Source organism: Pseudogymnoascus destructans (assembly GCF_001641265.1).
Source record: "Pseudogymnoascus destructans isolate 20631-21 unplaced genomic scaffold scaffold_15, whole genome shotgun sequence".
Lineage (NCBI taxonomy): Eukaryota > Fungi > Ascomycota > Leotiomycetes > Thelebolales > Thelebolaceae > Pseudogymnoascus > Pseudogymnoascus destructans.
The window spans coordinates 269,690-283,654 of NW_020167534.1; the positions used below are offsets into that span (position 1 = coordinate 269,690).

The window sequence follows — 13,965 nt, forward strand, 5'->3', positions numbered from 1 at the left end:
TGTCCCCTAGACCCAAAGTCCGCTAACCACAAGCCGTAAGGCATTTTGCTCGGCCGCCGTCATGACGGCAACAGGAGCTTTTGACTTTCTCAGCAGCACAAGGTAATATTCGGATCCAATACATTATGTCGATGGCGTACTAATTTTGAATTCCAGGTTCAGCCAAAATGCCCTTATTAACGGGAATCAGGCCCTTGTACCGAAGGCAAAACGCCTCTGCCATACTGAGAAACATTCGACAAGCACAAGGCTACGGCAGGGGATATACCAGTGATGGTGGCCCACCAACTCCTGACAGGTCAGCCGCTATACGTCGGACTGGACTACTGGTATCGGCAATCGTAGGAGCTGGAGCCGTATATGCGATTACCTATTCGAGGACACCACCAGAAGCAAAGGCTCCAAAAACTCACATCCCTCCTGCTGAATTGACATTCGAGCAAGAAAGGAAGAAGCCTGCATCTGCAGAGGAGAATAGGGAGGCGATTAGCCCCCAACACATACAAATCAAGAAGAGCTGGGAAAATCCAGGAGTATTTGCATGGGGATCGAATAGCGGCCACGTCGTTGCGCCGGAATCGAATGAGCCTGCAATTAAAGTGCCGAGGAGGATCGCATACTTTGATGGCCTTGTCTTGCGAGATCTAAAACTTGATCTCAACTTTGGAGCGGCAGTCACTGAGAATGGAGATGTCCTGCAATGGGGCGCCGGCTACTCTACAGACTTGCCGGGCCCAACTGCGACCCTTACTGGAAAGAACATCACAAAGATATCATTATCAGGAGATCGGGTCATAGCACTAGCCAAGAACGGCTCGGTGTTCTCTCTGCCCGTTTCCCGCAAGGCCCAGATTGAAGACTCTAAGCCGAAACAAAGCAGTCTCTTCGGATTGTGGAGCTTCAAGTCCCCTCTTAGCTACGAGGAGATCAAAATACCCAACCTCAGCTACGGAGAGAAAGTCTCCGATATCAGCACCGGCCAAGAGCACTGTCTTCTACTCACAAGCTCTGGCCGCCTCTTCTCCTCCGCCACCTCCCACGCTTCCTTCCCCGCCAAAGGCCAACTCGGAATCCCAGGCCTGATGCGCTCCGTTCTCCCAGCCGGAGAAGTGCTCCACCACCCCGCTCACGAAATCGAGGGCCTTAAGGGCACCCGCATTTCCAAGATAGCAACCGGCGACTACCACTCCGTCTGCGTCGACGACCGCGGCCGCGTCTTCACATTCGGCGACAACTCAGCCGGGCAACTCGGCATCGAGCCCACCCCCCAAAAATCGCACCTCGACGCCCCCTTCCTCCTCCCAGTAGATAAACTCTACACCGGCTCGAACCTAACCCCCTTCGTGACCAACGTAGCCGCCGGCGGCAAAGACACCTTCTTCACCGTCGACGCCAAGCCCAGCACGCCTAACCTCGACGGCTCCGGGGGTGTCCAGATCACACCCAGGATCACGGCTGATACATGGAGCTGCGGAACTGGGATACACGGCACCCTCGGTAATAACCGCTGGACGCACACCCAGGGTGTCCCGTCGAAGATCAAGGCTCTCTCCGGCCTCTGCGAATACGACGAGTCGACCAACACCACCGTACCCATCCGCGTCGGCCGCCTGAGCATCGGAACCACGCATGCCTCGGCGCAGATCTCCAATGTAACGAATGTCGTCACCGATGGCGATAATGAGACCAATTACGGCGCGGACGTGCTGATTTGGGGCGGGAATGAGTTCTTCCAGCTCGGGACGGGGAGACGCAATAATGTTAGCGTGCCGACGTATATTGCGCCGCTGGATGCGAGGCGGGATCGGGATATTGGGAAGAGGACGGAAATTAGGTTTCAGGTTGCGCCGAGGAAGAAGATTGTTGTTGGGGGACGGACGGTGGAGGTGGAGCAGAGGGTTGAGTGTGGGAGGGGGGTGACAGCGGTGTATAGTGCTGTATAAGGGTAAGGGTTCGTATTTATAGGTGTATTATTGACGGGGCGGAATCCGGGTAGGGATATGTAAAAAAAGGAGGGTGGATGGCCGATGAGGGTGACAGACCCAGTTGGTCGTGTATGGTAGTTTGAAGTTGGATACGAGGACAGTGGTGAGGCGAAGACGAGGACGAGCCGGATCTACTATCCCCCCCCTGAATGATTGTCACCATCCACTATTTTGTCAAAAGGCCTCTGCCAGTGATCTCATCTTATTTACGCCTTTTTACCTAAACCGATCGCTATAAGTGGGTTTCCACAAACTTCAAAATAGCGGGTCTTTACAATCATTCAGGGGGGGGGATAGTAAAGGTCTATGCTATGGAACAATCCTATCTCTATAAAGATAAAGGCAGATGTCCGATTATTGGTGTGGCGGAGGGGAGATATACTATCTATACCGCCTTTAATCTCGAAATTAATATATTCAACTCAAATATTATTTTCACATCTGATTCAATATTTATTGCAACACCGAGAGAAATTTAGAGAAGGATTATATTTGCTAAAACATCTGCAACACGGAAACAGGCCTAATCCTGCTAAGTTCTATGCTCCAAACTCTCCAAAAAAAAAACTAATTTTGTGTTTTTTTTATCATCCACCCTCCCCGTCTAGGCCCAGGCTCATCGTCTCGGATCGTACAACAAGTGACCATCAATTGTCTCTAAATCATCCCATCATAAACATCATCGAGCATTTGCACTGCCAGTGCAGCTCGTGATAGATGATATGTACCACCCCCCCAACCCCCCCGACCACGCCATTAAGCAGAACAGGTACGAAAAAGGCCGAGTAAAAAATCTCTATCCCTATAACGCCATGCCGAATGTTGTCCCATAAAGCAGAGCAGCTAAAGGATCCAGGACATCTTCTGGAACCTCGCTCAGTCCAAACGCCAGGGCACCCCGCCACCGCCGCCATCGCCGTCGTACACTCCACCTCTCCCGTCGTCGTAAGATATGCCCCAGAAGAACTTCCCTTCAATCTCATTCTACGCCACGCGCGTAGCCTAGATAGACAAAGATTCATATGGTACAAGCTAGAAGAAACTATTTGGCACGCTCGGAAGCAACTTTGTTGTGCAGACTGTCAAGTCCACCGCCAAAGCGGGAAACCAAACTCCAGGCAAAGTGAGTCGTAACCCCGTGGAATCAAATGGGCGCCCATCTGCTGAGAGAGTGGTGCTCGCCTACCCATCCTATTATTAGGGTTGTCCAAAAGAAATATAAATATGTACAAGGCAACAAGAACCATCCAGTCACTGCCAGACCGCAACTAGTGCGGTCTACGATGGTGGAGGTGCTTGGCCTCTGCCGCCTCTTGCGCCGTCGAATCCGCGGCCGCGGCCGGGTTGGGCTCCGACCCTCGCGTTGCCCCGGGAGAAGTTTTGGTTGCGTTGTTGACCCTGGGGTTGGTTCGATGGTTGGCGCTGTCCTTGAGACTGGCCCTGTTGTAATTGGGCTTGTGCCTGGGCCTGGGCTTGAGGCTGTGCCTCGCCGGGTGGGCCTTGACGTCCATTGCTGTAGTTTGCCAGTGCCTGACCGCCGCGCTGTTGAATCTGAAGTTGCTCTCTTGGAGGTTGCTGACGTGGTGCAGGGTTGGAAATCGGGCGCGGGATGCTCTCGGGCGAATCATAAACGTATAGATTCTTATCAATCATGGCGGGAATAGGCTGGATCTCTGTGCCCAGTTCCTTCTCAATGTTGTACAAGTTGAAGCGGTCGTCCCAGTTGATCAGGTTGATCGCCAATCCAAGATGTCCGAATCGACCAGAGCGACCAATACGATGGAGATAAGTTTCGGCATTTTTCGGGAAGTCGAAGTTGATGACAACGTTAACGGCCTGGATATCAATACCACGAGTGAGCAAGTCAGAGCAGACAAGATTGCGGCAGACTCCGTTACGGAAGTCGTGGAAAACACGGTTGCGGTTAGCTTGAAGCATGCGAGCGTGACTGTAAAAGCAAGAGTATCCTAACTCTGTGATTTTCTTGGCGAGGAGTTCGACACGGTTTGTGGAGTTGCAGAAGATGATAGATTGGTTGATTTGAAGCTTGGAGAAGAGTGTGTTCAGGCAGTGGACCTTCTGCTTCTCTTCAACGAAGGCGTAATATTGGGTGATACCGCGGAGGGTGAGTTCGTCCATGAGGTTGATCTCGTATGGCTGGTCCATGTTCTTAACGGAGAAGGCCTGGACGGATCGAGGGAAGGTTGCGCTGAAAAGCATTATTTGGCGGTCCTTGGGATGAAATTGAAGAAGCTGCTCAATGACAGGTGTAAATTCAGGAGACAAAAGTTTATCAGCTTCATCCATGATGAACATGGGGCATTCGCTGAGATCTGCAACACTTTTGCCTGCAAGATCGAGTATTCGTCCTGGAGTGCCGACAACGATGTGAACAGGCTCAGCGAGGCGAACAATATCATCTCTTAACCCTGTACCACCGGTTGTGACCATGACATTTACGCCAAGATGTTTCCCAAGGGTCTTGCAAACTTGAGACGTTTGGAGAGCAAGCTCGCGGGTTGGGACGAGGATAAGACATTGGATTTTGGAGCTCTTGGGATTGATGCGTTCAAGCGCCGGGATAACGAATGCAGCGGTTTTGCCAGTTCCGTTCTTTGCACGGGCAAGGATATCTCGGCCCGTGAGGGCGACTGGGATAGCTTCTTCCTGGATGGGTGATGGCTTCTCAAAGCCCGCCTCGAAAATCCCCATGAGTAGGTCGCGCTTGATGGAGAACTCCTCAAACTCGAGGCCCTTGGTTGCGGTAACATCCTAAATAGTTTAGCAACATGTCGCTTCTTCCAGCGAACGTGATACCGACCTCAGTTTGTTGTCTGTTGTCCTTCGCTGGGATCTTCAGTTTTTTTTTCCAGTCTGGGTCGTTTTGGCTGCTGCTGTAGACACTGTCAGTGAGACAACTCTTACATAACGAAGCTTGTTATATCTCACCCTAATGTGGTGGACTCCAGCTTCCCAGCTAAAGCGTCCGCCATTGTGAAGTGAAGATGTGCTGGTGAGTATGGAAGGGTTTGATATGGGAGGTCTGGTTATTTGGAAGCGTCGAGCCGCTAGTTATGTTATGTTTTCCTTTGTCGCCTTGGGGATCAAAGGGTTGCGGAGGAGGGCTTCCGGCTTGTTGCCTTGGGGGGCCAACTTATGAAGTCGACTGAGGGGTAGTGGGTGAGTAGAGTGGCTCGAGGCTCGGGTATTGTGTTGACACTGCTCGTGGGTAAGAAGTTGGTGGTTGAGGAGGTTTTAAGGGCTGTTGATGTCTGGATGTTTGCGTGGTAAGTGTGTTTCTTTGTCAGCCTCAAGAGTTGTGTGTTTGCGTATGCGGCAAAGTTGAGGTTGGATTGATCCCTTAAGGATTCCTCATGGGAAGGTGGAGCTCAGCGCAGATTGGCTCATCAAGCGAAGATATAGCATACTCTATGGTACATACCAGGTACAGCTCACCGCCTGGGTTTACAGCTCTTTTAAGGCATAGTTCAAGTATAGTGTGGTACCGTGCAGTACCCTTACAATTTACACGCTTGGGGGGTGCACGGGCCAAGGGATCAACAGACGACTGTCTCATACAAGTCGGATATTATTATATTATAAGTTACTGGAAAATTGAAATCGACACCAACACCACACCACAACTTCAGTCAATCTCTAGTACTATAAACCGCTCATCCTGTAACTTAGTACTGTACAGATAGCTAGATGCAAGAACGCCCCCCTATAACAAAATAACAAAATATGCCGCATGCTAGATCACTTATAACATTGGCTTCAGATCATCCGCAACCTTGAATGGTGCCCCCGTCCTCGACCTGATCTCCTCGACTGTTACGCCATCCGCATGCTCGATCAGAGTCAAACCCGTTGCGAAGTCGACATCAAACACACCCTGTATCATGTTAGCAATATTCGACAGCAATCTTCGTTCCCAGTGGGACTTACGAGTTCGGTGATGATCCTGGAAACACAGGCCTTCCCGGTCAATGGGAACGCGCACTGGTTGACTATCTTGGCGTTGCCCTTCTTATCGGTGTGCTCCATCGTGACCACAACCTTGGTCATCCCTGGGTTGCTCACCAAGTCCATAGCACCTCCAAATCCCTTTATCTTACCTGGCAACATCCAGTTGGCCAGATCTCCAGATGCGCTGACTTGCATAGCACCAAGGATGGTCAGGTTGACACGGCCGCTTCTGATCATTCCAAACGACTCTTCGCTTCCGAACACAGCCGCACCAGGGTTCAGAGTGACGGTCTCCTTTCCGGCATTAATGAGATCCGCATCTTCCATGCCCTTCACTGGGTATGGGCCAAGGCCAAGGATTCCGTTCTCAGACTGCAACTGGACCTCGACTTCTGGGCCGACAAAGGCTGGGGCGAGCATGGGCATGCCGATGCCGAGGTTGGCGTACATTCCGTTCTTGAACTCCTTCGCAGCTCTTCTTACGATTCTCTCTCTCTTCGCTGCTGCCTCGCCGCTTCCAAGTGCCTTCTTGGCGCCCTCTTCGCCTTCGTTCTCTTCCTTCTTGAAGGTATATTTCTCGATCTGCTTCTCTGAGGTAGACTGAATAACGCGCTTGACGTAGATACCTGGGAGATGGACAGCTTCCGGGGCAATCTCCCCTGGCTCGACGATATGCTCGGCCTCGACAATGGTCATCTTTGCGTTACGTCCCATAGCACCGTTGAAGTTGTTTGCAGTGAGTCTGAACTGGCAGTTACCGAGCTTATCGGCCTTCCAGGCCTTGACGAAGGCGTAGTCACCCTTAATGCTCTCCTCCAAGAGGTATGACTTCCCATCGAAGACCTTAACATCTTTAGGGTAAGAATACTCCTTTGGAGTACCACCTGGGTTGTGGCGAAGTGGCAGCTCTCCGGTTTGGACAACGGTCCCAAAAGCAGCTGGGGTATAGAAAGCTGGAATGCCCTTGCCACCAGCGGCACAACGCTCTGCAAGTGTTCCTTGTGGGGTAAGTTCCAGCTCAACCTCGCCACTGAGATACATGGTTTCGAATGTCTTGTTCTCGCCAATATAACTTGCAACCATCTTCTTGATTTGTTTCGACTTTAGGAGCTTGCCCAAACCCGAGTTGTCGGTTCCAGCATTGTTGGAGACGGCTGTCAGGCCCGAGATGTGCTTGTTCTTCAACACCTCGTCGATCAGGGTATCTGGAACACCGCAGAGTCCAAAACCACCACAGAGGAGGGTGGAGTTCGCCTTCATGTCCTTGATGGCTTCAGCGGCAGATGGGAGAACCTTGTTGATATCAGCCCTCCTGGAAGTCGACGCAAACGTGCGAGCAAAGAGGATGGCATGCTGTAACAAGAATTAGCAAGCTGAACGTCAATTAGCAAATAGGGATCTGGTACGAACGTTGCTATGTTTGGTGTACGCCCGTGCGGTACGCATGGACAGCGTTGCGGACGGCATTTTGATATATGCTATTTTAAGTGACAACAAGGTGCTGGTCTAGAGGAACGATCCTACAGTTCACCAATTCAATGCGACTGACAGGTAGGCTTATGGAATTTATTTTGCAATATGAAGGTGACAAGATAGATCGGCTAAGACTGAGAAATGGCACCCGGTAGCTCTTATGTGCTAGGAGTCGCACGGGCAGTAGAGGAAGAAGCATTATGCGGGAAGACGGTTACCCTCGTGGAAGATGCTTGTCCTCGGCTTCCACGATCCGGGGCACCAATAGGATGTCGAGGAGGCCCTCAGCCTTGTGCGGAAGGCTCCGAAAACCGCAGCGGAGGGATGCCGCGTTTGACATATGCATGGGCCCCGTCGGTAACAGGGCATATGCCCTGTGACAAACTATGCACTACTTATCACATACCGAACGATATCAACGATGCGAATATTGTCTATGAACTTGTTGTTTATTCAATCCCAGTAATATAGTAAGTTAGATACAAAGAGACCTAGGGTATCAGCGCCTCACTTCTATTTTGAACACCATATCCCCTCCCAACCTTGCCATTTCCGACATAATAGCATCTTTGTCGATTGCAACCTGTCCCGCCGTCTCTTCCCCACCGCCCAGAGCTTTTGTTGCATAGGGCATATTGACCTTAAACGCCCTCGTCGCAGTCTGGGGGCTCCAAATCCCAGCGATTACATTGCTCGAGGATTCATCGTGGAACAGCACCATCGTGGTAGTGTACAGTGCCCTTAGCTCTTCAACATACAGCCTCGCGGGCTCATACCCTACATAGAGCAGATCCTCTTCAGTTTGGATGTCCAGATTCTTGAACTTGGCTGTTTTGGCGTCCCTCTTGCCGCGGCGAGATCCTGCAAACTTGGGAGACAGGTAGATAACGAAATCGTACTCGCCTAGCGAAGGCACAAACAGTGTCTTGGGATCAAGTTGTAGTCCTTCTTCCTTCAAGAGCTTACAGGCAGATCGCGCGAGGGCGGTCATGCGCGATGCGACGACCTTTGACGGCATGCCATCTGTGAATGTCGTCCCGGATACATCGTGGTTCGTCGCCGCAAAAAGCACAACGCGGTTCATTCCTGGGTCGACTTCGCGCCATGCCTCAAGTCGCACGTTGATGGCGGAGATCTCTTTGCTAGTCATAATTCCACCAAAGTCCACAATCAGGGGCGTATTGCGCCAGTCCCATCTAGCGATGAACTGGAGTGTGCGCAGGAATCCTGTCATGCTTGATGAAGGAGCGCGCCATGGGTAAGGCTGCAGGAATGTTCGGATGACGAGAAGCTCGATGAGCTCTTCCCTGAAGTGGGTGGAGAGCATATGTGCGCTGAACCACTTCTTAACAAGGCGCATGGTGGGAGACAGCAGGGGGAATCTGGTGCAGTGTGTAGCAACTGATTGTGTGTGAAGCGGCAGCTGTAAAAACATGTACTTATACTGTGCCAACGCAGCAATTGCACTATGTGCGTCGCTTGATTTGCTTTTGACCTGGTTCTCAAGTAGTGTTTGCTCCCGGTCGTTGTGGATCCTAAGACGGAAAACTGCACCAGATGGCTCAGTAATATCGAGGAACGGATAGTTCAGAAGCGGCTCGTCGTTATTCTCAAGACCAAGCTTGGCCTTGTAGCGTTGGCTAGTAAGCTCCAGCAGCTCTCCGATTTTTATTAAGAAAGCGACCTTGGTACGTTGAATAGCCACAACATCATCTGGCCATCTACCAGATCCTTCAAAGGCGATCAACACCTCAGCAGGGTAGCGTAACGGGTTGCGGGGTCCGTAATCAGGTGCATTAATGAATGAGGAGCGCAATTGTGCTCCAATAGGAGAAAGTTGCTTGAGTTGCAATGGTAGCTGTTCGAGATCTCTGATACTTTGTTCCAGTGTCTTGAATGACTCCTTGAGAGAAGTAAATGCGGCCGTATCTGACACTGAGTCCGGTAGGAGGGCATCGAAAGAATCTCCAACAATAGACAGATCCCTGTTGGGGTTTAAACCGATGTGCCTGTTGAGAATATACGCAATAATCTGTTCGAATATCGACGCATTAGGAGTCTTCGTCCAAACCAAACTTTCAAGGATACTGCCATCCTTAAAACGCCGCAACTCCGACTTGTTGCCCCAGAAGTTACGGAACGTCTCTGCTGCCTTTTTGTCCTCGGCAGCTGGCCCATGGTCAACAGCTCTGTGAATATGTTCTGGGTCGAAAACCAGGCCAACTTGAATATGAGGAGAAGGTGATGGCGGAAAGCTCTTTGTCTTCCAGCGGGAATGGTCGTCGAATTTAACATGAATAAGCTTTACCCTGTCGCCTAAGGCTTCTTTCAGGACGTTAAATATCTTCGAGCTTAACAGCCAATTATTAGATCTGTGATCTTGAGGACTTATAGTTCCAGTAGCGCTCGAGCCATCGATTTTGATGACGCTGTCAAATTGTTGCAGAGGGTTGTCTTTCTTGAGAATAAACGTAGCCTCAAACTGGTCAAAAACTTCGTCATTCAGCATGGCGAGGGAAACATGTGCTTCTTGTCGGAGCATGTCGTAAGACGAAGCTGACATCTTAAATAATACATTGTGCCCTCTTGGGCCATCGTAAAATGTTGGTAGGTGTGACTTCGGAATGGGGGGATCCCCAGCCTGAATTAGAGTTGGTGTTGCCACCATGTTGCTTGTGGCTAGATATTGTACCATGCCCTTGAAGAGCTGATAGCTGTTATAACCGGGAGATAGGGCCTTGCGGCCCTTTGGGCCACCTCCTTGTAGCAATAGCGCAGTCAACGCGGCCCATTCAAAATTTCCAAAGCCACCATCCGATACAGAGCTTCCAAATCCACGTTGTCGAAGCCAGATACGGCCAAGGACGCAAGCGTCCACGAAGCCTTCGGCCGATTTCACAGTTTGGTGTAAGAGCTTCAAATAAGCCTCGTGGTTGCATTCAACTTGCAGAGTTGCATTGTAAAATGGGGTAGGGGCTGGTGCAACGGTCTCGCCAGTTGGCCCAGCTTTAGGCCGGATGGAATTCTTCGTGGGGTGTAATTTGCTGTCAGCAAAAAACCCCTTAGGGCAGGCAGGAATAATGCGTATCTCGCAACGAGATTTCGAGAATTCCGTTGGCTCACCACCTGTCTTGTATCAGTAAGGGCACTTAATTAAGTCGGCGGGGAGAGGCTTACCCTTTCCTGGTTTCACAACCAGAACAGGCTGTAAGTCGTTTCCGTGGAGATTCTCCATGCTGAGATCAAATGATTCCTCTTCCCCGTTTTGTAGCCCTACAGCAATGCAAGCAAGATAATATGCCCTCTTGTAGAAGTATCTGTAGTTGAGATAGTCCTTTTCTTGCAAAATAGACGCTGGTATGGTCACAACCATATCGATCACCATTGTACTGTCTGCCTTTTCCATGTTCTTCAACGGATAGCTGCCCACCACGTTTACGTTCCACGGCTTCGCATATGCCAACTTATAGGCTGTTGTCTTGTCAGGCCTTGGTTCTGGGAAAGGCACCATGACCCTGTGGGTTTTCAGTAGAACTTTTGTCGCCTCATGAAACTACATAACAGTTTAGCACATGATATTGGATTCAAAAGTTGGCGCAGTTGCTTACTGGCATCTCTTCACGGTCCGGAATGGCCTCTACGAGTGTTTTCAATTTTCGCAAAACGTTGCCAACAGGACCCAGTTGTTTTGCGTAATTCGGCTTCACTTCCACTAACATCTCCTCTACTTGAAGCTTGAATAGACTTGAATTGTATGCATCTCCCGCGAAAGGTGCAGCAGCGCTGCTGCTTTTATGCGATTTCATTGTCGCAGCTGGGTTTTGTGTCGCCGCCACGCCCATTGGAACGGAGGGATTGGAGTCATCGCTAGCCTGGGGCATTTCAGCAGTTGTATCAAGCTTGCGCCTTTTTGTCGTTTGCGGCTCCATTGAATGGGAGCCAAAGGGCTCGGTGGGGATAAGAGGTAGTTCAAGGTTCTTTCGAGTATCAATATCAAGAGAAAGTATGGATTTGAGATTCAGTTTTTGATGGTCCAAGCGTTTCTTATCTTATCGGACAATCGGGTGGACCAGGCCAAGTGGGTGGACCTGAGGGGCGATGTCGGTGCCGAAATGGTCGGACGACCCCGCGACTATTTTAATTGCTTCTTTTACAAACAAGAAAACCCTCGAGTTCAAACATATTTTTGTGCGAACATCGATCCAATATGCTTCCAGCGGCCGTGGGAGAGACTATTCCCGCGCACACTTCACATGTGAGCGTTTTTCGATATACTACCCACCATGCCCCGCCCAAATTTCTGGTAGGCCGGAGTGTTGATTAGAACGAACACAGGCTGTCAGCGTTTCTCTTCCAACATGGAAGGCCAACGTCGCATATGAGGAGGGCGAGCCCTGGGTTATAGACAATATGAAAACTGGCTATCCAAGGTTAGATTTCTCAAATACCCTCCACGAATATGACCGACTAAACGTCCTCAGGTTTTTTGTCAATAAACTTATCACCGCGCTGGCTGAAGACATTGTTAAGGCCTATGGCAAAGATGGAGAGCAAGCGATGCTATTTCCTGGCCCCGGGGCGGCCAACAGATGCCTGGACTTTGTTCTTCGAACGGCACCCTCCCTACTGCGAACAAGTATTCGAATAGTTGATCTTGTCATGGACCCTAAGAAAATCACTACGGAGAGCCTGAAGATCGCAGCTCCGTCTGTTTCCGCCGTTATATTTCCGAAAGAGTTCTTCTCCGTGGCGAAGCAGTACTGGCAGCATTCCGGAGACGGGATTTCAAGTCGACGGGGAGAATTCTGTCATAGCTTACTACAAGAAGGTCTCCTAGTTGAGAAATCCACCTTGAAGCATACAACCGAACAACAGCAAAACTTCCATAAGGGCCCTAAGAGATACAGGAGAGGGATGTCGATTGACAAAACATGCAGCCCTCCTAAAGTCGGTGGTCCAGCTTCGAATGGCACTGGTGAGAAATCACCCAGTGTGAGCAACGCGGACAAAGAGTTGTCACAGTTTGTGGAAGAACGGTTTGGCCGCAATCTCGAGGTATCGTTCCTCGGCAATGCTAAGTCTGCAATTAAGAGGCGAATTGCTGGATCTTTGGTAGGGAGTGTTGATTTGAGTACTGGTTTCAGCAGTACGATGGATGCTAGCGCACGAGGCGTGAGTGGGCTTTCTGAAGACGACGTGTATTTATATCCATGCGGCATGAACGCCATCTTCAATGCCCACCAATTACTATTGCAAGCCCGAGAACCGCTGAAGAGCATCTCTTTTGGGTTTCCATACGTAGACACACTCAAGATCTTGCAGAAGTTTGGACCCGGCTGCCTCTTTTATGGAAATGGATCCTCTGAGGATCTGGACGATCTCGAGAGAAGGCTTCAGAGTGGCGAAAGATATCTGGCTCTCTTTGCAGAATTTCCGGGAAACCCTTTACTGCAATCGCCCGACCTGCTACGGATCAGAAAGCTCTCCCTCCAGTATGACTTCGCAGTCGTGATAGACGAGACTATTGGCAACTTCATCAACATCAACGTTCTACCCCACGTTGATATTGTCGTAAGCAGTCTTACCAAGATTTTTACTGGCGAATGCAATGTGATGGGAGGGAGCGCAATCTTAAACCCAACAGGACCATACTACTCGAAATTGAAAGAAATTGCGAAGACACAGTATGAAGACAACTACTGGGCCGAAGATGTTTTGTTCATGGAGCGAAACAGCCGAGACTTCATATCTCGAATCGACAGAATCAACCACAACGCAGAGGTCATCTGTGACCTACTGAGCTCTCAATCCGTTGTCAAAAAGGTGTACTACCCGAAATGCGTCCAGTCTCGGGAATTTTATGATGCCTGCCGAACTCCGACAGGTGGATATGGTGGTCTCCTCTCAGTCACCTTCAATACGAAGGCCCAAGCAGTTGCCTTTTTTGATCGCATCGACACAGCTAAGGGCCCCAGTTTGGGTACGAACTTCACGTTGACCTCACCATACGTGGTTCTGGCTCACTTCATGGAGTTAGACTGGGCCAGCCAATTCGGCGTTGATCCAGATCTGGTTCGTATAAGCATTGGTCTCGAGGAAACAGCGCTTTTGAAAGAAGTGTTCGAGCAAGCTCTTACGGCTGCAGGAGAAGCCTAGTCGTCGTATTCAACGTTCGGGCCTTGGATAGGCCACGAGAAGCTTGAAGGGAAAGACACATGGAAAAAGACATGATGGAGCTATCCACCCACGATATACCAGGCATGAAATCAGATAAGAATTTTGCCATCCCTATAAGATGAATCGCACAGGTTTCGAACCGTATATAGCTATAAATAAGACCAGGCGAAAAGTTTTAGTGGGCTTCAAAGCTGTATTCCCCGAGTATATGCCACGAACACTATAGAAGAGAACCGATTTGGCTCTAAGTTGCACGAGGTGTCTATGTGAATTCAATAACTCAAGTTAGATTGGTAGCTGGTAAATACGCCCATGATAATTTACAGTCCATGTGTATCTTAATTAATGTGCAATATACTGC

At 50.1% G+C, this 13,965-nt stretch overlaps 5 protein-coding genes across 5 annotated transcripts; 2 read left to right on the top strand and 3 right to left on the bottom strand.

Moving 5' to 3' along the window:
- The first annotated feature begins 80 nt into the window (after positions 1-80).
- Positions 81-2,405, top strand: VC83_04602 (uncharacterized protein). The gene is made up of 2 exons (XM_024468231.1): positions 81-102; positions 157-2,405. Exon 2 carries the CDS (start codon positions 168-170, stop codon positions 1,941-1,943), a length of 1,776 nt encoding a protein of 591 aa, XP_024322529.1. The 5' UTR covers positions 81-102; positions 157-167; the 3' UTR covers positions 1,944-2,405.
- A 57-nt stretch (positions 2,406-2,462) lies between these two features.
- Positions 2,463-5,307, bottom strand: DHH1 (DExD/H-box ATP-dependent RNA helicase dhh1). Its single transcript, XM_024468232.1, has 3 exons — positions 4,935-5,307; positions 4,807-4,879; positions 2,463-4,757 (listed from the first exon to the last, which is right to left on the bottom strand). Exons 1-3 carry the CDS (start codon positions 4,976-4,978, stop codon positions 3,264-3,266), a joined length of 1,611 nt encoding a protein of 536 aa, XP_024322528.1. The 5' UTR covers positions 4,979-5,307; the 3' UTR covers positions 2,463-3,263.
- Positions 5,308-5,566: 259 nt separating this feature from the next.
- Positions 5,567-7,605, bottom strand: VC83_04604 (uncharacterized protein). The gene is made up of 3 exons (XM_024468233.1): positions 7,365-7,605; positions 5,934-7,307; positions 5,567-5,880 (listed from the first exon to the last, which is right to left on the bottom strand). Exons 1-3 carry the CDS (start codon positions 7,419-7,421, stop codon positions 5,749-5,751), a joined length of 1,563 nt encoding a protein of 520 aa, XP_024322535.1. The 5' UTR covers positions 7,422-7,605; the 3' UTR covers positions 5,567-5,748.
- Positions 7,606-7,651: 46 nt separating this feature from the next.
- Positions 7,652-11,423, bottom strand: VC83_04605 (uncharacterized protein). The gene is made up of 3 exons (XM_024468234.1): positions 11,036-11,423; positions 10,605-10,980; positions 7,652-10,553 (listed from the first exon to the last, which is right to left on the bottom strand). The coding sequence occupies exons 1-3, from the start codon at positions 11,354-11,356 to the stop codon at positions 7,927-7,929; spliced, it is 3,324 nt and encodes a 1,107-aa protein (XP_024322534.1). The 5' UTR covers positions 11,357-11,423; the 3' UTR covers positions 7,652-7,926.
- A 161-nt stretch (positions 11,424-11,584) lies between these two features.
- VC83_04606 (uncharacterized protein) lies at positions 11,585-13,915 on the top strand. The gene is made up of 3 exons (XM_024468235.1): positions 11,585-11,682; positions 11,763-11,857; positions 11,909-13,915. The coding sequence occupies exons 1-3, from the start codon at positions 11,635-11,637 to the stop codon at positions 13,581-13,583; spliced, it is 1,818 nt and encodes a 605-aa protein (XP_024322533.1). The 5' UTR covers positions 11,585-11,634; the 3' UTR covers positions 13,584-13,915.
- The last annotated feature ends 50 nt before the right edge of the window (positions 13,916-13,965 follow it).